Source organism: Patella vulgata, chromosome 9 (assembly GCF_932274485.2).
Source record: "Patella vulgata chromosome 9, xgPatVulg1.2, whole genome shotgun sequence".
Taxonomy (NCBI): Eukaryota; Metazoa; Mollusca; class Gastropoda; family Patellidae; genus Patella; species Patella vulgata.
Genome location: NC_065887.2, coordinates 7,389,163 through 7,411,423, shown reverse-complemented (window position 1 = coordinate 7,411,423; position 22,261 = coordinate 7,389,163). Strand labels below are relative to the sequence as shown.

At 39.1% G+C, this 22,261-nt stretch overlaps 1 protein-coding gene across 1 annotated transcript in view; it reads left to right on the top strand.

Moving 5' to 3' along the window:
- The window catches only part of LOC126831703 (uncharacterized), a 37,386-nt gene extending 22,841 nt beyond the window's left edge, over nucleotides 1-14,545 (top strand). The window contains exons 10-14 of the mRNA XM_056103103.1: nucleotides 3,859-4,014; nucleotides 8,957-9,236; nucleotides 11,741-11,931; nucleotides 12,606-12,800; nucleotides 14,025-14,545. Of these exons, the coding sequence (XP_055959078.1) occupies nucleotides 3,859-4,014; nucleotides 8,957-9,236; nucleotides 11,741-11,931; nucleotides 12,606-12,797 (819 nt within the window). The 3' untranslated portion in view covers nucleotides 12,798-12,800; nucleotides 14,025-14,545. The remainder of the gene's footprint in view (nucleotides 1-3,858; nucleotides 4,015-8,956; nucleotides 9,237-11,740; nucleotides 11,932-12,605; nucleotides 12,801-14,024) is intronic.
- The last annotated feature ends 7,716 nt before the right edge of the window (nucleotides 14,546-22,261 follow it).

Sequence of the window (22,261 nt, the reverse complement as noted above, 5' to 3'; positions counted from 1 at the left end):
CTAGAGGATAAACCTGAGTAATATTCAATGTTCTGCGACTATCCATTCCGGAGTTATTACCACTTTGCCAAAACCCTTGTGAACGCCATAGATACTTTAGTTTTTAAAGGATTTCTTTAAAATTAGCTGGACAATTTTCGAATATTCTGCAGATGGGACAAAGCTGGTGGGCGGATGTATTCCACGCTTTGCGTGGCTATCTTTCAAATGCGGTTTGAAGAATTGCGGTCATGAGATTCCGGCGTTACCCCCCACCACCACCCTCAATATCCCCCGGCCCACTTGTGCCGAAATATAGGATACAGTTTATAACATATTCTTTCCATACTTGGTGTATCAAACATAATCGATATTCCGAGTTCCACCACGACCTTCCGCACCAGTTATGCCCCCTTTAATAAAAACCTTATGAACGCGGAGTTATTCATCCTTTTCAAAAAGCCTTGTAAACGCTACCGTTTTTTTAAATGATTCTTTTCAAATTTAATGTTAAACATTATGGTTTTTAATTGATTCCTTTTAAACTTGGTGGGAAGCATTGGGGTCATGGACTCATGGGTGGGGGGGGGGCGAGCCCTACTGATACCCAGCGTGACATCCAATCACCATTCCCATTTTGCTATATTGTTTTCAAATTTGATGTGAAGCATTGTCGCCATTACAGGACGAACCCTATCGGAATTGATATCTAGTGTTACCCCCCACCACCACCACCACCACCACCCCCTTGCCAAAAACAGAAGCATTGTATCCAGGGGGGGGGGGGCATCAGCCTTCCGCGACTTACCATTCCGGAGCTGTCACCTTGGCAAAAGCCTTGTCAACATGATAGTGACTACGTTGTGAACAAATTTTGGTATGAATCATTCATTCATGAGAGGACGTACCCTGTGCTAAATTCTACATGATAGAGTATTTAACAGATTTATTTCAAGCTTGTGAACACGATAAAGGTCGGAGTTCCTGAAGGATACTCTCCTTATCATGTTTGGTCAATATTCAAGTTTTCCTTTCGGATAAGCGGTTGTCGAGACATGGTTGGTGTGTATGCGTATTTCCACGCTTCGCGTGGCTCTTCTCAATCTATTGGTTTATAGGTGTTAGCCAATTGTAAACAACAACGATTGATGTCTACAATAATTTGTATCAAGCTTGGACACAATGATGTAATAACATGTCATGTTGTCTGATGTTGTTATCAAACAATATGAGAATATTCGACTAATGAACCAAGAACACTAGCTTTAATCCATTAAAATAGAATAATGCATTCCTCACGGATTTTTTTTCTTATAGCATGGACCTGACTCACTAACGAACTCCTGGTTTCGATCACTGTTTTGGCCTAGAAAATTCATCTGTACTTTCCGACGTAATTTTCCCTTGTCAATGGCGATTTTCCCCTGTCAATGGCGAAGGACGAAAACCCTGTGACTCTTGTGAACGTTGGCTTGTCTGAGCTTTGGGATTGCAAATAAGAGTAGGTCGTAGCACAGGGCAAAATTTCACTCATAGCATACTACATGGTATATGGTCGTCTCCATTAGCAAAGTCAATGTAGATAAGTAAAATATTAAATCCTATTTGTCTCGCTTTCTCTGATCTCGTGACACTTTATGTATTGCTCGTTTCGAACAGATGCAAAAAGAAACATATACTATTCAAAAAAAGTAGGGGATATTTGATTTTGGGGGCATAATACTAAAATATGCTAATGACTACGAAAAAAGTCACTATAGAACCTAACAGAAGAAACATTTCCAGTTACATGTGACGCCCAAACGCACCAATAGCTACCGCATGGAATGCAGGTGATGCTTGGGATCATCATGGGGGTCCAACCCAAGATTTGCACGACTCTGACTTTGAATGTTACAGTCATTGTGGCATTGCATTCCAGGGTGGAAACATCAGTTTAATTGTTTTAGTGACCAGAAAACAAATTTTGATATGCGTCGGCTTACCCAAAATGAAAGGTTACGTGCCCTTGGCATGCTACAGATCGGCACAACACAGGCGGTTGTGGCGCGGACGATGAATGTTTCTCAGTCTGTCATAAGCAGGCTATGGTCCAGATACCGTGATACACAATCTGTACAGGACAGACCACGCTCAGGTCGACCAAGGGCGACAACTCAAGCCCAGGATCGATTTATCCGTACCTTGGCCTTGAGAAATCGTGTCATCACAGCAAATCAGATCAGCGCTCGTCTTCAAACAGACACTGGTGTGAGAGTGAGTGGCCAGACGATTCGGAATCGACTGTATAGGGGTCACCTTCGCGCCCGACGTCCTCGCGTGATCCCTTGTTTGAGAGATCATCACATTCAGGCAAGACGTCGTTGGTGTAGGGATCGTCAACACTGGGATAATCGACGCTGGAGCAATGTGATGTTTTCAGATGAGTCAAGGTTCACTGTTGATTTTTTGGACAGACGTAGGAGGGTGTGGCGTCGTCGAAACGAGCGCTTCCAAGACGTTAACGTCATCAGACATGATCGATTTGAGGGTGGTTCTGTTATGGTGTGGGGAGGCATCACTGTTGCTGGAAGAACGGCTTTACATGTTGTTGCAGGGCGTGTTACAGACCAGTACTACCGGGACAACATCTTGGCAGTCCATGTTGTGCCGTTCGCACGACGTCATGGCCGCCGTTTCATCTTCCAGGATGACAACGCAAGATGTCACAGGGCCAGGATCGTTACAGGTTACCTCCAACAACAGAACATCACCACATTACCTTGGCCATCACTGAGTCCCGACCTCTCCCCCATCGAGCATGTCTGGGACATGCTTGGACAGAGGTTACGTCAACGTCAACAACGTCCTGCCAATGTCCAAGAACTTGCTGCTGCGTTGCAACAGGAATCGGACAATCTGGACCAAAATGACCTTAGACGTCTCATTAGGAGTATGCCACGTCGGATCAATGCTTGTTTGGCAAACAGAGGAGGATTTACCCGTTACTGACTTGGTTGTGATGCTGTGGTAACTTTGCTGTTTGACCCCGGGTATCATTTTACCCTTATAATGGTCAGTCTGTGCCTTACTTAGTCTAACGATCATTTGGAATAAATCGAGGAATGTGAACTTCATTTCATTTTGTCATTTGTTTCTTCGTCAGTTTCATTAGGTGACTTTAATAACACTTAAAAATCAAATATACCCTACTTTTTTTGAATAGTATACATTAATTACTAACTGAATGCAAAGTAATATATTATGTGTATACGTGTAGTAAACTATTTAACGTCATAATATTATTTATAAAATAAATATATATATACTTAATGCATTATTAGGCGACATAAATATAAACTCACATGCAATGAACGTAGTGTAAAAATTATAGAAACGTCGAACTGGGTTTTTTAACAAATGAATGTAATAGTCCGTATTTCGTCTCTGTTTAAACCAAGTATCCCTCTCCTACTTACGATCTTAATAATAATGAAACTATAAATATTTGAACATATACACGACAAGAGTTAAACATATGTTATACAAAATGTGATATAAATTAACACACTACATTAGTCAGACGTACCTCAAATATAGGTAACTACTGAATCAGTGACTAGATGCATGTTAAATGTTGAGTGAAGGTTAAGGTATCCACTCTAAAGTAATTAGTCAATTTAGTGTACACTAAAATGTGTACCATTTTTCGAAAGTATCGCTGAGACCCTTTACAGATATTCTACAAACGTTTTAGAAAAAATTAAACAGTGTTGTGCACTTACTGCTCATTTAAAGACAGGATCAATACTTAAATAAAGGCACATTTAAATTCAATCAATCCACCCGGGTTGGTGGCCTTGTCGTGCCGTTATTTTAACACATACGCCTATTTTTCAGACTACTAATCCTACTTGGAGAAATGGATGGACAGAGAAATTGGCTACAGATCACTGTAAAGGTTTATTAAATAAGTCAAAAACTGTTCAGATCTGTGAGAAAAGTGGAGCTGCCGGAACACAAGAGGCGCTTAACAACTGTGTTCGAGACATTAAGGTAGGGCAAAGTATTGAATCCCAAATGGAATTTCGCGCCGGGAACTGTTAGAATTGTTTTCTAATCATATGTATTTTGCAATCTGTACAATAATTCATTTGACTAAGACAAACTTGCCAGATTCCGTTACGTAAAATTCTGGCCGTAGCGTCCTTAAACAAGAGAAATGGGGTTTAACGTTCATTCGACACAAACTGGGTCATGTAGTGGAAATATTTAACGTATACAGACATATTTCGTCAATTAGTACTCTATTTTAGAATTAATTGGCTTAGGACATAATAGATAGCTTTTAAAATTTTCGAATTTGCGTGCCGAAAAAGTTGTTTACGAGACACTTTCCTTAGTCCTGATGATTTATAAGACATATAAGAACAATTACGGAGATCAATCCAATTCCAGCGATAAGAGGTATCAGGCTAGCAATTATTTGCCCATTGACCTCAATGTTAAATTGCTGTAACACAACAGGGTATAGCTTTTTGGTCAACATTCCGCTGGTTCATATCTTCATAGGCACATTGGGACCGTATTTGGCTGGGGTCAAAATATCAATTCTGGCAAAATGATTGCTTTGCAGAAAGACGCTGTACACTCCCTATCCCTCCACTATAATATCATCAGTATTAAACAAAACTGTTTTGAAATTGCAAATTTGATCCCTTTTCTCCGATTCTAGACCAAAAATGCAGAAAAAGAGCAGACATAAATTAAAGTAATAATTGCCCATTTATAACTCGAACTGTATTCGTGAAATAATTACTAAAATAAGTCCATGAATTTCACCCTGATTGAAATGTTTCTCCTTATATCTTTCATGGATTTTAATTATACTTTGTTTCATTTTAAAATTATTGATAAAATCCATGACATGTGACAGGATGTAAACGACGAATATGAAATCTTTCATATTTGCCTGGCAGATCTAGTTGTTACTATTATTATTTAACGTAAAAATGGATAATTAAGCTTTTGTTTATTATCATAGTAATGACGTTCGAGACTAGCCCCAAATTGGATCTCTAATATCGGTTTAGCGTGAAGCTATTCTGTCTTCACTATTTATTTTTTAACTATTAAAGCGCGAACTGTCAGTTCTGTATCTAATCTTAGCTAATACCCCTTCAATATGCCCTTCATGTGTCCTAAAAAAACCATCTTGGTCGGTTTACAAGTTTCGTTAGCTCTTTTAAATTGACAAATACGTTTATAATTATAAACATCTGTTTACATCGAGTAACCAGTGCAGTTGGACTTGCCACTTGACAAATATCCTATATTAGAGCGTGTTCATTAAAGTGAAAGCATATGATATCATGTGCGCGACACTCTTCTCTGTTTTCGTATTAAAGGACAATGTTGGTGTCAGCCAATATTAAATATGATAGAACTGGTTATACACATAGATCTGTGCTACGGCAGATGCGTAAAGAAGAGTTGTAGAAACCGGAAGAGACGCAAAAAATGGAAAACACGGGTTATCCTTATGAATAACTGACTTAAGTAGAGACCGATAACCGTTACACGGCATCATTTAGCTCACTGAGAATTCCTTTCAAAACGAAAAGTTGTTATATAAGACTGTGAGAGGACATCTGTTTGAAGATATTATTTCATAACAGAAAGTCACGTGTATTATAATTCTACATATGTTACACCACGTAGATAACAAATAGTAATTCTGCGGGCAACTGTATGAACGCGATTTTATTCCTTTGCAACAAAAAACAGCTTTCCCACATTTTGCAAGAGATTGACAGATAACATGCTAAAAAAATGTTATAATCCAGGAAGATATGGTCCGATATGCACGAATATCAAACGGAACAGAGATCGTTTGGATACACACGTATATTTTAAGTTTCATCAAGATCGGATAAAAGCTCTGACATCTAGTGGGTCCACAACCTTGGTATTACATACTTTTGCAATATTTGCGTTTAAGTAGCAGCCATTTATTCAATCAGTTTCAGTCCGATTTTCACGAGATTCGAACTCAACCACCATTAGTGTGTAACAGATTTTTTTAAATCAGATAAAAATTGTGACTTATAGAGAGTCTACAAGCTAAAAACGTGATTTTTGAAACGATCAGGGGACATAATCCTCACAGTTACGTTCCGAACCGAGATCTTTGGGTTTTAAACATACATTTCAAGTTTCATCAAAATCGGAAAACAATTGAGACTTCTATAGGGTCTACAACCTTGCTATTACATGTGTACAAGGAGCGGCCATTTTGTCCGTCAGTTTCGGTCCGATTTTCACGAAATTCGAACTTAACCAACGGTGATGGTGATATGTCTAAACGGTTTTCTAAAGGGGACAAAAGTTGTGTTAATTTCGAAAAACAACGAGGTCTTTGGGAGATACACCTATATTTATATTTCAAGTTTCGTTAAAATCGGATAAAAATTGTGACCTGTAGAGTGTCCACAAACACAATATGAAAGGACACACGGGCACAAGGATGGACAGTGGCAACAACAATACAAATCCACATGAAAATGTAGGCGTATAATAATTGCAAACTTGTAGCCTATCCAGATTGAATTTCAGGCCTGATTTGCACATTTTAAGCCCCTTTGAAATTATCTTTTTCGTGGATGTGATCTTTCAGAGAAAATTTAGTATGCCGGATGGGTAGTAGGTCCGACTTCTGAAATCAACGTCTAATTATAGTGGTCAGCGCTGTGAACAGGGTAGGATACACTTACTCTTAACAAAGCACATCACAAGGAGTTTGCATACCTAACAGGATCTGTTTTACTTTTGTATATATATATATATAAAATCTACTCGTCTTTTTTGATATAAAAAAAATATCAACACAAGTCGATAAAGTAAGAAAAACGAGATTTATTTATCACCCAATCCTCTCTTACATGCACATATAAATAAATATAATTCTTTGCTATAGATTTCACTTTTACTGAACCTGATCACAATACGGCGTAGTGATACATCATTTTCTGACATCAATTCAACCATTGCAAAGTCATTTCTATTGACCCATTGTTTCCATCAAGGTCAATTAAATAAAAAATGATCTGTTCTTTTTAAATAAAAAAAGTGGTTCCTGTTTAATTTAATTTCGTGGATTATAAAATTGATCAAACATGCGATATCTACTGTAGAATGTATTATTTGGCGATAAAATGAAATAGGGTTTAACGTCCTACTGTTCTGCTCCTAACCTGGGCATACACCATACAGTGTGCTATGAGGGAAATTTTGCCCGATCAGCGGCGCTACGGCCTACTCTTATATCGAATTCCAACTGCCAAGGGATCTTTTACGTGCACGCCAATGTGTACACGGGACCTCGGTTTTCGTCCCATCCGAACAACTAGACAGCTGTCCTTGTCAGGCCCTCCATCCTGCATCACTGACAAGGGGAAACCACGCCGGAAAATCTGGGTGAACTTTCTCGGCCAATGCAGGGATCGACCACCCGACCTTCAGGCTAGCGAGCCAGCGTCTGTAGGGTATTGGACTTTGGATGCGATGGTTCATTTTGACACGGCTCTCTTTCAAGCAATCTTGACTTTATTATTCAACCATTATTTGAGGTAATACAAAAACAACTGCAGATAACTCTAACAATACAATGTGGAACAAGACCACCGATTATTATTCTTAATTTGGAATGGACATACTTAGATCACGGACAGCGTCTTACCCACTTAGCTACGTGATCCCCTTTGGGCGATAAAAAAATACATATGTCTGGTCTGCAGTTATTGGATACAAGCGAATTTCACATTTTTTACTCAAAAAGACATAATTTTTCATCGAACCTTTATTGCATGAACTTTTATTTGGTCGGGCGAGAATTAATATGAATGCAGTATTTGATAAATTGCCGTTTTAGAGCGCATACCAAATTGCGATTTGTAAAAAAATGATAATATAACTTCTGAAATAAACTATAATTATCGCTTATAATGTGTAAGAAGCATATTAATAAAAACAAGGTCATGAACGGACTTTTCTATTTCTCTCGCGTTCTCTTACCTCCTGACAGCCAAATCTTGTAGATTCGAACAGATATCATCTCACAATCTGATAATAACAACTTTTCGACTTCAAAGGAATTATCAGTGAGCTGAATGATGCCGTGTATCTGTTACCGTTCACTACTTCAGTCAGTTACATATAACGATAAATCATTTTTTCCTTTTTGTTTGGCGTCACTTTCCGTTTCTGCAAATTTCGTTACCCATCTACCGTAGCAAAGATTCCTGTTTTAAGTGTTTAGAAAGTGTTTATACTGTTTTATTACGTATGTTATACACCAACATTGTCCTTTAAAGGGACTATCCCGATTTGAACCCTGTCTCAAAAATAAAAGTCTGAGTACGTATAATATTTAAGCGCCAAAATATAGAGGAATGGTGTATTTACCTTGTCGCAAAGTTTCAGCTCAAAATATTAAGTCGTTTGGGCGTGAACGTCAAAACTGCTTATCCGGACACGTAACCCTTTTAAGATTTCGGGTCAATTTTTTTGTTGGGTGACCTGATAAACGATTCCCGTTCCTTTAGAGGTCTATACAATGAATGACCCATGTGCTGTACTTACTTGATGACGAAAGGTAAATTTCACCTACACATTATTTTTATAAAGTAATAATCTGTTTTTATCCAGACACTGTATAATACAGCTTGGGACACCAGTCTCCATTTCCAGATGAAGACTGGCAGGTTTAAGTTGTTTGAAAATGTATTATGTATATTGAGTTAGTTGCTCGGCCCTAAGGTAGAGGATTTTAACGGCTCTTAACACAAAATTAAGCTGTTTTATTCTCCAAAATATTATCGGGATTGGCCCTTTAAATCTAACCCAAGCATAAAGACTCGAAAAGATTGGTCATATATAGCAAATGCAAACATTCATAATAATCCTTTACATAATTGATCATGAATTTTTTTACTTTCAGTTGATAGGAGACGATAGTTTTGCTAAGGTTGCGGTAGAAACTGTAAAAACGTCATGTTTTCATGAAATAAGTTACAATCCCATATATCAAAGACAAAGAACCGTAACACTGCCTCCGGGACCATCTACAGCTAAGCCGGTGAAAAATTTTGCATGGGGAAGAAGTTCTATTCGCGAGACGGCTTTGCCTCCTCCGACAATCGCCATACCATCCTTCTTTGATGAAATTAAACAAGTAGCCTGTCCTTTAGAATGTTCCCAACACGGCAACTGTAATGGAGGTGAGACCATATACAAATTTCTAATAACTATTAGTAATTACATGTACTGTTGAGGTTAGTACGGAGCCCCTTAAGGGCACGATTCCACTCTTATATAATTTTTTTCGTGCACGATTCCACTCCTATATAATTATTTCAATCAAACGAAATACTAATTCGTTATAACGAAATATTAATTCGTTTAAACATGAATCCTTTCGCTATTCGCAGAGGTATTATCCGTTGTATTCCCCCTGCGACAAGAAATTGCTAAGATTTTTCCCTTTATGCATGAAGATGAGCTCACTGATCTTTTCCGTTATTCGGCCACTGCATTGTTGTTGCAATAATAAGTCCATATTACACATTTTTAATTCAAACTTTTAACTGGCATTCGTGTATATATTCGTAATTTCTGTCAGTCACAAATATGTATTTTTGCGAGCCCACCATTGCTAACGACATACCCTCTGTCCGGTAGCATTTCAGAACTACCGTGTGGTATATATGCACCTAAAAAGAGTTTGACAAAATGAAGCAAATTGTGTCTTAATTAATTTCAATTGTAAGTAATACTAATGATCTTCAATACAGATGACTGATCATTCATGAGTGGCTGTAATGATCTGGCACGGAAGATGGGTATGCACACCAGCCTAAATATGGTGTATTTAGAGGGTCCTTAAAACCCATTTTTTCAATATCGAATATATATTGCAAAGTAGATTGTCAGAAGCGCAGGGTGGCTGTATTCGGTAATATTCGTCGGAAAGAAATAGGCAGTACGTCCCCCTGTACATAAATTGTAAGAACTAGAAGAGGCATTACACAATGAGTAACAACAGTTGTCCCTTGTTCAGAGAAGGGAGGCGACTCAGTCTGGAACCCGTCATCCTGGCGTGGTGAAGCTGCATGTGCTACTGAACCATATAGATAAGGATGTCATGTAAGGACACCGGGTTATTATTAATGCTTCACAAGCACATATTCAAATTGAAATTGAAATTAAAGATGGCAAAATAAAACTACATTTTTATGCTAACGTTTGCACTACGATAGCGGCTCTTAAAGCATTTGATGGAAGGAGGGCTGTAGAACAGTAATCAAGTACATACCAGCAAGTGAAAGGACTAACCCCAACACAGATACATGCCGACATGGTCTCCACTTATGGGGATGATGCCCCTTCCTTTGCCATAGTAAAGAAGTCGGCTGAGGAATTTAGGGGTGGCAGAGAGACCCTTGACGATGACTCGCGTCCAGGAACGCAACCATTCACGAAAACATTACCTGGATGCACGACATTGTGACGGTTGATCGACGATTGACCATTCGACATATTGTCAGTATTTTGGGCATCTCTCATGAGAGGGTTGAGCACATTATACCCAACGACTTAGGAATGACAAAAACTTTTAACTGTGGATCAGAAAAAGATGTGCCGTGCCAATCCGTACCGTTATGAAGCAAATCATGATACTATTTCTAACCATGGATGAGCCCTGGATTCATCACTTTCAGCCAGTATCCAAAAGTCAGTCTAAAAAATAGAAGCATTCAGAGTCGTTAGCACCCCAAAAAAACCAAGTCGGTTCCTTCTGTTGGAAGGATGACGGCTTGAGGCTTTTAGTTTTCCAAGGCTGATTGATTATCTTGAATGACTTATGTCAGCTGCGAATGACTTATTTATGGTGGCTAAAGAAAATGTCTTCCTGGTCGGTAGCCAAACCTTGCAACATCGTTAGCAAATAAATTTTTTGTCGATAAATAAATGGAAACCATCGACTCTGTACAGGTCTTTCAAAGATAGACTTAGACATTTTAAGCCAGTCCTCGTTCTATTCATTTAACTACAACTGGTGTTGTGTGTTGTGAATTTGGTTCGGCATGGTATGACACTCTTTCTGCAATACCTTATACAATTTTTCATTTGAGGATTTCACATAGCTTGACTTCATAAAAGCCCCAACAATTATGGTTACATTTTCCAAAAATACATTGTCCATGAACTGGTCCATATTTATGTTAAGTTTCAGACATGTAATTGATATTCTCATTGATAAGTCACATTTTTAGGGCGGGGTCATGTGGAATTTAGGACGATCTGTCTTGAGGAATGTTCCAACATTATTATGGATCCCTGTTTCTGTTGAGGTTCAGCCATGTTACTGATGACCATATTATTTGCTTCGTGATAAGATGTTGGGTGTTGTCTGACTTCGGGGAAGTCCCGAAAATTGTGGTTAGATTTGTGAAATATTCAATTCAGTCCCGAAAATTGTGGTTAGATTTGTGAAATATTCAATTCAGTCATGGATATCATTCCTTCCAGAAAGTTTTAGCTATTTAACCTATGTCCTAATTGTTTAGCCCCATGGGAGTGCTTTGAAGTGCTGCTCCCAGACTATTAGTTTCTGGACTATTAGACGCGTTAGACGACCTGGCCACACGTAAGCTGCACAGATATTTTCCTTTTAGATTATTAATAGTCACAACAGTATTCAAGATTTTATTTCATTTTTTAGGAGTGTGTACCTGTGATAAAGGATATGGAAGTCTGGATTGTTCAGTATCGCTCAATACGCCACCGACGATAGTTTACGAGTCAAGTGCTAACGAATGTAATTCCACAATTGGCACCTGTAATCGGGTTCACCTTTTTGGTGGCGAATTTGTTGAGTCAGTTACACTTGTTTGCAAAATAAGAATTGAAAAAGTAAGTTATTCAGTTTATTCGCGGAATAAATTTCAACCATGTAAATCGGCTGGTTTAACCTTTTTCGTGCGCTATAAAAGGTGTAAAGTTATTGGTCACTGAGCGTCTGAATCAATGTTTCTCGGATGATAAAAATGCCAAATGCACTTTCACCTTTTTTTTTCAAAATAATTGTGAAGTCGGTCAGATAAAGTGACAAACCAGTAGGTACTGCATGTCTTATTTTTGATTAGATAAAGCCTCGACAGAGCCGATACATGTAGGCCTTGTTCATTTGACTCGGTAATCGACTCTTCAAGGAAATGTTGATGGCCTTCAATGAAATGAAATGGAGTGTTATCGTCGTATCTGCTACAGCTGTAGCGTGCTGACTTACTATTATTGTGTACAAGCCTATGTACACTAGTTACTTTAATTTTTCGTCCAATGTGAACGACTATAGACACCGTTCCTTGCCCCGTTCCACGCCAAACTCAACTGATAAGGGGAAGCTTCGGCGGATTGATGGCCTCCAACTTTGAAATTTAGCTTAAAATCAACACATGCCCCTCTAAATGACAGGACGCTGATAAATGCTGTTAATGTCCGAACACTAATATCCACCAAGCATAATACCAATTGGTAACATAATCACGGTAATGTATGTATTATATAGCCCTTCATTTTCCATTCAGACAGTAATTGGAACAAAGAGTCTTGTTGCCGAGAGAACAGTTTCTGGTATATATGTAAGCGATGACGAAGTAGTCTGTCCTGAGGTTGTATACACAAGAAGCATTCTACCTGGAGTAAGCTATTCATATGGTGTGTCTGTCAGTAACAATGGTGTGGTCTTCAGTGATCAAATTTTCGTGCCAAACAACTAAATGGTAAGCGTGTTTCTGTTTAAAGTATTGATGATGACCATGACCATGACCGAATTCCAACTGACAATGGTTCTTTTACGTGCATACAAATGAGTACACGGGTCCTCTATTTTGTCCCGTCCCAACAACTAGACACGGTCCCTTGCCACCACCAATCACCCCCCTCCTCCACCACAACTGACATGGGACAAAAAAAATGAAATGAAATGAAATGGAGTTTAACGTCCTATTGTTCTGCTCCGAACTGGGCTAATGAAGACGGACATACACCATACAGTGTACTATGAGGGACATTTTGCCAGGACAACGGCATACTCTTACATCGAATTCCAACTGTCTAGGGGTCTTTTACGTGCATGTCAATGTGAAGACGCGACCTCGGTTTTTCGTCCCATCCAAACGACTAGACAACTGTCCTTGTCAGATCCTCCGTCCTGCATCACTGACAAGGTGGAACCACGCCGTCAGTGCTGCAGGACGGAGGGCCTGACAAGGATAACAACCATGATGGAAAATTCTGGGGAGCGTCCTAGGCCGCCATCGGGATCGAACCCACTAGCGCTATTTAGTTCACTAGCGCTATCGTGGCTTCCCAATGCCCTTAGATGCTAACGTCTACTATTGTCCAATTTGAGAGCGGGGGGCTGGATGCCCGAATGGTTAGCGCGTACACGTAGCGCGGTCTGTCATTGCGTCGTTTCGATTCCCCGATTGTACTTGGCAAGGAGTAGAGTCGCCTGTCCAACTTCGTGGGTTTTCTCTGGGTCCTCCGGTTTCCCCCAACTGCTAAAGACCCCCATGCGCAAGCGAATTATTGAAATAAAATTGCACCATGTTAGTCCCGAAATGACCTAGTTTGTGTCGAGTGGATCGACGTTAAACCACATTTCTCTCTCTCCAATTTCAGAGTTGTAGTGAGACAAATGGGGTTTAACCTCGGTATAGCAATTACCAGGTCATTTTGGGACTAACACTAAAATAATATTTGTATTTCAATTACTCGCTTCTGCCCAGACGTATTTTAAATTGGGAGAAATCCGGAGCACCCCGATCTGCGACCATAGGACTTGTTATATACAACTCAGAGATCGAAACCATGAATAGCACACAACATGGTTTAAACCTACAATGCTCGCATTTGGCTATTCAACCAACGAATTCGATCATTTTTATCAGGGATATTTCTGTATTTATATTTTGTGATATCGAAATAACTTTATATTACAGATATGGCAACGTTCTAACACTACTTACTGGATGTCTACTGCGGTCGCTTCCCCAATTCACAAACAACTTTGCCATTGTTAAATTAAGAAGTCCGAGAAATTATATGACAAGAAAAAACAACCTTGCTTTTAGAAGTTATTCATCTAATTAGTCAGATTACACTAGTTTTTCATCTAATCAGAATGTTTACGCTATGTCTTCAGCCCTTAGTCATGCTTTAATCTCCTATCACATGTAGTTTTTCATTCTAATTAGCCTGTTTACACTATACCTTCCTGCCTTAGTGGTGCTTTAATCTCCTATTACGTGAAAATATTCATTTAATTAGTCTATTTGCACTATACCTTCCTGCCTTAGTGGTTCTATATAATCACCAGCCTTTGTAGGTCTTCATTTTATCACCATGTTTACGCTATGTCTTTCTGCATTGGTAGTGCCTTTGTCTTCTTATTGCTTTGTTTATACAATATTTTTAGTTGATGTATTTAGAAACGTTTATTCGAATAAATTTTAAAAATTAGTATATGCATTTATCTGTGTTTTGGTAAAATTACATGTCCTCCATGCTCTACTTCACAATATGAAAGGTCAATCGGAAATGAAATGAAATGAAATGAAATGGGGTTTAACGTCCTACTGTTTTGCTCCGAACTGGGCTAATGAAGACGGGCATACACCATACAGTGTGCTATGAGGGAAATTTTGCCCGGACAGCGGCACTACGGCCTACTCTTATATCGAATTCCAACTGTCAAGGGATCTTTTACGTGCACGCCAATGTGTACACGGGACCTCGGTTTTTCGTCTCATCCGAATGACTAGACAGCTGTCCTTGTCAGGCCCTCCGTCCTGCAACACTGACAAGGGGGAAAAGGTCAATCGGAGTCACACACAATTTTAAATCGGAAAAGAAAGCAAGGGGACACAGCGACACGCTACCACACAAATAATAGAGACTTTTGGTAAGCTGACTTTTCCCTATCCGTATCACGTATCCGTATCGTATACGTTGCGTCAATGTAGTTTTAGAGATTTGCCAGATTTTCGCGTCGCAGAGCTGTGCTTAGTTCTATTACAGCATAATGACATGTATCTTCTAAGATACCATCAGTACTATATAGCCAAGTGCCTAGTCTACAATTTCCCGGAGGGATTGATGTAGCACGAAGGTCGTTGAGCTATTAAAAAAGAAATTGGTCGATCGAATCTTATTAAAAAGACTTAGACTCGACAGAAAGTTTTGGTTTCACTAATGCGATAGAATAAAATCATTTACAGATTTGGAAGGTTCCCCCCCCCCCTAACTTTAGCACGCAGATCAACCAGCATGCAGACAGACAGACAGGAAAAGTATGAAAATTCTGAGAAAAACCCATCAAAAATAATGATTAAATTACGGTATTTATCATGGTTAAAATCACATCAAATATACACCTTCGTGTTTTTGGATACATATAGATTCATAAAAACACTATGATACAACATTTCAGCGTCTAAAAGTAGCAAAAATCACGCTAAAAAGACACGACAATTTCATACGGGCCTTTTCCGTATGAAATCTGTAGATACTTGCTGCCGTATCCTTGTGCCATAACACGTATGAGAAATACACCCAGATTGATGACGTTACACGCAAATTCTATACGGATACGCGATACGGACCAGGGATTTACCAAAAGTCTCTATTAACGCAACGCATCACTTTTCCATATGGATGGGATAAATTCCGCTTGCCAAAAGTCTCTAATGTATCTAATGTACAAACGTATTTAAACCATGTATGTTTAGTCCGATTGGGTTTGTTACATAATTCATGGAATAAGCGTTATTTTGAAGGTTTTGATGTTTGATGACAAAAAAAAACAAGGTTGACATTTTGTCCGAGTATCTCTTCATAGTATAGAAGGCCATTATTTGAGGGTAGCCATTTTGCAATAATATTCCAACTCTTTTTTTTTATTTTTACCTTAAGATGTAATCGACGTATCAACTGTGATTTGGCAATGTATTAGTATTGTCAGGGGACGTAACTATATTTCAGATTTTTTTTCCACCACTTAATTAACACAATTCCAAGATGGTGACCATTTTTGGCTGATTTTGATTAAATAGTAGTGTTTGGTGTCAATATATATTTTTTCAGGGGTACTGATTCCATTTCTTCTACCGGTTACAACTGTGTAAAATGATCACATGTTCATCCATTTTGCATATTTCCAAGATGGCGACCATTTTTCGTGGGAAAATGGGACGATGTGAGGATATTGATTAAGTAGTCTTCGTTGGTGTCAATATATATGTTTTCGGGGCGCAAATTTCATTTCTGCCTTTTACAACTGTTTAAAATGATCACATGTTCACGCATTTAACATATTGCTAATATGGCTGCCATTTGTGGCTGGAAAATGGGACGATGCGCTGATTTTGATTAAGTATATGTTTTCGGGGGCGTATAGATTCGATTTATGCACTTTACAACTGCGTGAAATGATGGTTTCTGAATGCAATTTTGTTATGTATAAGCTTGTAGCATGTTCCAGGAAGCCAGTGTCGTGTTTACCCACTAGGTACATTATCTAACTATGGAAATTCCTTATCCGAGTTGTCCAATGAGCTAATATCGATGTTCCAGGAAAAGTGCACATTTACGTGGTCGATCGCGTTGTAGTATTTGGAATCCAGTCTGATTTTAAGACTTGGTAGCGCCATCGAGTTTATGTTGTCTGTCAGTTATAGATACAAAATTAACGATGGTTAAAATGTGAGAAAAGTTAATTAAAAAATAAATGTGTGATCTTAAATATAAAGCGGTATAAAAATTAAAAAAAACAAGGACTGCAAATGAAATAATAATACAGGAATACTTGCTATAAGAAACCTTCGCGGCATTGATTATATTATCCACTGACCCCCAAGCTGCGTGTGGAAGGGGTCGTTTAGAGGAATGCTGTTGCGTTGGAAAAATAAACTATATTACCGGTTTGTTTTTCCGACGCAACAGCATTCCTCTCAACTACTCCTTCCACGCGCTGCTTGGGCAGTTATACAGAAGGCACTGAGCCTCGTCCATCAGCCCCAGTCTAGCATCCAAAGAGGAAACACCACGAAAACTAACAAATGTTCTTTATTACTTGACTTTTGGATATTATCTGGTTTGAAAGTGAATGGGGGGTGGGTAAGCATGAAACAGTCTCTATAGGCGTGGCGAGAGAGCGGCTTACGCCTGGTAGGCACGGCACGGAAGTGTGGTGAGAACGTATCCCGGTCTGACGGCTAACCCCGAGAGCATGGTGGGAACACGGTTCTCGTAGCCAAAGTCTGGCCATGAGCGTCTTGACTGGAGCGCACTAGGCGTAGTACGCGCTTGGTGCGTTCGTGGCAAGAGCATGATGGGCGCGTGTCAATATCTTGCCACGCTTATTTACGCAAGCCCCAAGCTGCCTTTACGCTCTATTTGCCTTCATGCCAGGAGACTGAGTGAGTAGGCTTTTCCTTACCAGGAAAATCGATATCAACTCAGTGGTCATCTCGGATGAGGAATTCTCATCGTTGGATAATATGCCACATGGCTATGACTCAGTGCCGACTTTCGGAATGTGCTACAAGCTAAAAATCTATGTAGCAGAATTGGACTCAGAAACCTGTAAATAACAACTACGATTAATCTACGATTAAAACCACGATTTCAATCGTAGCACGAATTGTGACAGTGGGAACCTAGCATTAGATTGTTATTTAGACAAAATAGTGACGTCATTAAATCATTAAATTATGTTTAACGTCCTACTTTTCTACTCAATCAAGGCTAATAAAGACGGATATAGTCTCATTTAGAATTACAACTGCCAGGGTTACTTTACGTTTTAATGCATGTCAATGTGTACATGGGACCTCGGTTTTTCGTTTCATCCGAACGACAAGATACTGTTCCAGGCCAACTGTCTTGCATCACTGACGGGCCAAACCGATCTGGAAAACGCCATGGAGGTTTGACCAACATCGGAATCGAACCTGTAGGTCAACGAGCTAGCGCCATACTTAACCATCGCGACTTAACCATCGCGACTTCCGGCATGACTAGAAAGTAAACGTTAATAGTGATCGTTATAAATGGATAACGTCCTACTGTTCTGCTCCTAACCTGGGCTAATGAAGACGGGCATACGCCATGCAGTGTGCTATGAAGGAAATTTTGCCCGGGCAGCGGCGCTACGGCCTACTCTTATATCGAATTCCAACTGCCAAGGGATCTTTTACGTAAACGCCACGTCCTATCCGAACGACTAGCCAGCTGTGCTTGTCAGGCCCTCCATCCTGCATTGCTGACAAGGGGAAACCACGCCGGAAAATCTGAATGAACTTTCTCGGCCAATGCAGGGATCGAACACCCAACCTCCAGGCTAGCGAGCCAGCGTCTTACCTACTTAGCCACGTGATCGCCTGATCGTTTTAAGAAAATATGTATTAAACAATGAGAAAATATGTATTAAACAATGAAACCACAGATAAACTGAAACAGTCAACAGTGATTGCTTATTTATATTAACACGTAATAATTTGTCTACCTGTAAATAGACAAATATTTATTTTACTGGGCGATTCTTTAAATTCGACAACGTTAGCACATATTGTTTTGATATGGTTTTTAATCTCAATTGTACAGAGATGAGTATTTTATGAGTCGTGTAACAAAATTGAATTGAATGTGGATATATGGATATTTTAAGCTAGAAATGTCAAAGCTGTGTAGATATTGTTTTGCTTCCAGCCATTCTTTGTGGGTGTTGGGGTGGGGCAAATTTACTGAAGTAAAGCTGAAGCATGTTAGTCCCGAAATGACCTAATTTGAGTTGAGCGGATCTTCCCCCCCCCCATCTCTCGCCTCCCCCTTTCTTTGCAACGTCAAGAAAAGCGATGCTGATCTATGTCATCATATAACGCTTGAGAGTACCATAACATACAATTAAATGACCAATAGACGATCAACAAGCGGGCTATGTCTACGTTAAACCAATGCATAATAATCAAAAACAGCCACAGAAAAATCATTCAATTAAACTTTTGATTATTCAATAAAACAGTATACATTCATTCATCGTTCGATGCGAATCAAGTCTCTATGGTTGTGGTAACTTAAATGGTCTACTGATTGAGTGGGTTAGGTGATATGGTTAGTTTTGTTGCGACAAAGCGAGACAAATGGGCAGGATCACCGAAACGCCATAATTCAGTTATTTCTTCGGCGCATTTTACAGACGAGTGATAGCCATAAAATGTTTTGGAAGCAATGGAACTGTTCCTTGTTACAATATTGTCGTTGCGAAATAGTTTTTAAATTCATAGACAAGGAACGGATATATATGATGGCAGAAACAATACCGCTATCTGTACAAATTAATGATTCTAAGTTCATATCCATAATATAGAAAATATGCTGGTTATTTTGATACGTTAACTGCGCTATAGATTAATACACATGTTGGTCATTTACATTCTTTTTTGTTATAAAACATATATCATATGTGTTGTCAAATTAGGTAATATCCAGGGTATGGTGCATATCTATTCCATATTTGGAATTAAGCTGTTATCAGAAATGAAATGAAATGGGGTTTAACGTCCTACTGTTCTGCTCCGACTGAGCTGTTATCAGTCTATGAGGTAAATCAATTAGGGCTAAGCATCTATAAGATAGGGGGTGAGGGCTAGAATAATCCCAAACCTAAATAATCCCAAACCGCATCCCGGGACCTGGGTTGGACACACGGCGGGCCCTAGGGCCCGGCTGACAGTCAACCCTAACTTTACCTTACCACATCCCTGAACGTAGGTCGGACAGGCGGCGGGCCCTAGGGCCTGACTGACAGTCAAACCTAATTTTAGCTTACCACATCCCTGAACCTGGATCGTACAGTCGGCAAACCCTAGAGTCTGGCCGTCAGTCAAACCTAAACTTACCTACCACACCTAAGATCTTAGCATTATGCAAAGCGGACCAGACTGCTATTGCTCGCCATCCATTCTTTCTTTTCTTACACCCGGAGCTTCTCCTTTTTGATCAAATATACCTTTGGCGCTTCCCTACAAAGACACTATGTCTTACCCAAAAATGCTGGATCAAGCCTATTTCCCCTGGCAAGTTTCTTAGGAAATAGTTGTCTACGATATCACCCTTGGTGGAAGTGGACGTTAAACTCCAGAAACGAACGAACGAACTGGATAGTTAAACACCATTGGATTCTTTAGAAGACCAGACATCCTGTAGATCAGACATCATGTTAGACACACATTGGATTCTTTAGACAACCATATGCTGTAGTGGTTTCCTGAGTCTAAACAAGCTGATATGACTTTTAGAGGAATTGGGGTTGAGAGAAAGAGTTGTTAATTTTAAATATTGCAATGCAGGGTATTTGGATGTTATTTTTAACTAGACGTAGTTACAGAATTTAACTCTTGGCTGTACAGCATTGGTCGTGTACGGAAATATTTAGATACATAATCAACCAAACTGGTAGTATACATAGATGTGTGTGGGTGTGTGTGTGTGTGCGTGGGTGTGCGTGTGTGTGTGTGTGTGTTGGCGGGGGGGGGGGTATCCGTCACTGCAGCGTTGGATGGGCTGTAAAAACGAACAATGAATATCTTTATTCTGCAAGTTTATCATCAAATTATGCACAAAATTATGCAGCTTAAACCATCGGTTGAGACGTGTTCGGTTATATTAACTCGAGCGCTCGACTTAGTATATCGAGCGCTCGATTTCACTATCTCGAGTGCTCGACTTAGTATCTCAAGCCGATGCGACCTTGACTGATTTAAATAGGAAAAATAAGTATTTTTTGGCGATTGTCAAAGTGTCGTAAAAACAGAATCACCCAGTTAAAAATTCGGCACCGTTTGAGCAATCTATAAACGTATAATTATAAAAATAATTTACACCAAGTTACCGAAAACTGTCTGGAAAATAAAGACTACAAATAAAATTTTTGTTTCGGTTATGTTCCGGTCTCAAATAGTTCTGCGTATTTAGAGCTAGCAAAAATTTATTTCCTATCATAAAGAGACCACCACGTAAACAAAGGTTGTAACCACTAAATTAAAGTATATCTTGCCGCGCACATGGATTTGAAAGTTAGAAATGAAAACTAAGCTATTACAGCTAGCTCTATACTCAAATCGCCCAAATCAAAAATTAAATTAAAGAATGCAATCGAAATCTTTGCTCACGTTCGCTATGAAATAAACACGAAATTCGAAGTGCGTAATAAGTGTATTTTGTACTCGGGCTTTATATACCAATACATGTTTATAAAATTCCTCGTCTGACGTATATTTGCTGCGACCTCCGAACCCACGTGCGCGGGACTAAACTTTGCTCACTTCAGAAAATTTCTCGAAGATGCAATCACACAGATAAGTTGGTCAGTTTTATAAGGACAAAAATTTGAGTCTCTGAACCACTCTACTCAAGGACCAAAGGCAGGGCTTAACGCCAAAAGTAAATAACAGTTAGAAAATAAATGAGATGAAATGAAATGAAATGGTGATTAACGTCCTTTCTCCAGAAACCAGGATAACGAAAACGGCCATGGCGTGAATTAAGGGAAATTCTAAGTAGAATGTCCTACGCATACATATTCGCTATTTGAATAGGATTTCATGAACGGTATGCGAGAAAGTCAGCTGACCCCGTCCTCCTCCTACAAATAACTAGGGATTATCCGTTTCTACAACATGAATTTTCTTCAGTCACTTTATAATATTAAAGATACATTATGGGAGATTCGATAACGAGTTGGCAGTTCTCACTATAATAGTTAAAAACTAGATAATGTAAAGGCAATTTGCTGAAAAACTCATTCAAATTGATCCAGTATGAAACGAGAACTAAGCCTAGCCTCGAACATCATTACTAAAGTCAGTACCATAAACAGCATAGTCTCGATTATCCATTTAATCGTTAAATCCTGAAGGAAAGATAGTAGTAAATCGGCTCGTTGTCCACTAAAGATCTCAGGTTGATTATGGTCTGGATAAGTTAATTAATGTCTAATTAATAATATAGATAACATTTCAATCCTAAAGAAAGACCTGCACTAGACAGATTTAGCTCTTGCATAATGTATGTTTAAGTAAGTGTACGTGATTTGTCCTTTTCAAAAAATGTCAAATATATCACGACCTAATCCTCTATGATACTCTAGTTGATTATTTAAAATTTAATTAAGAAAAAG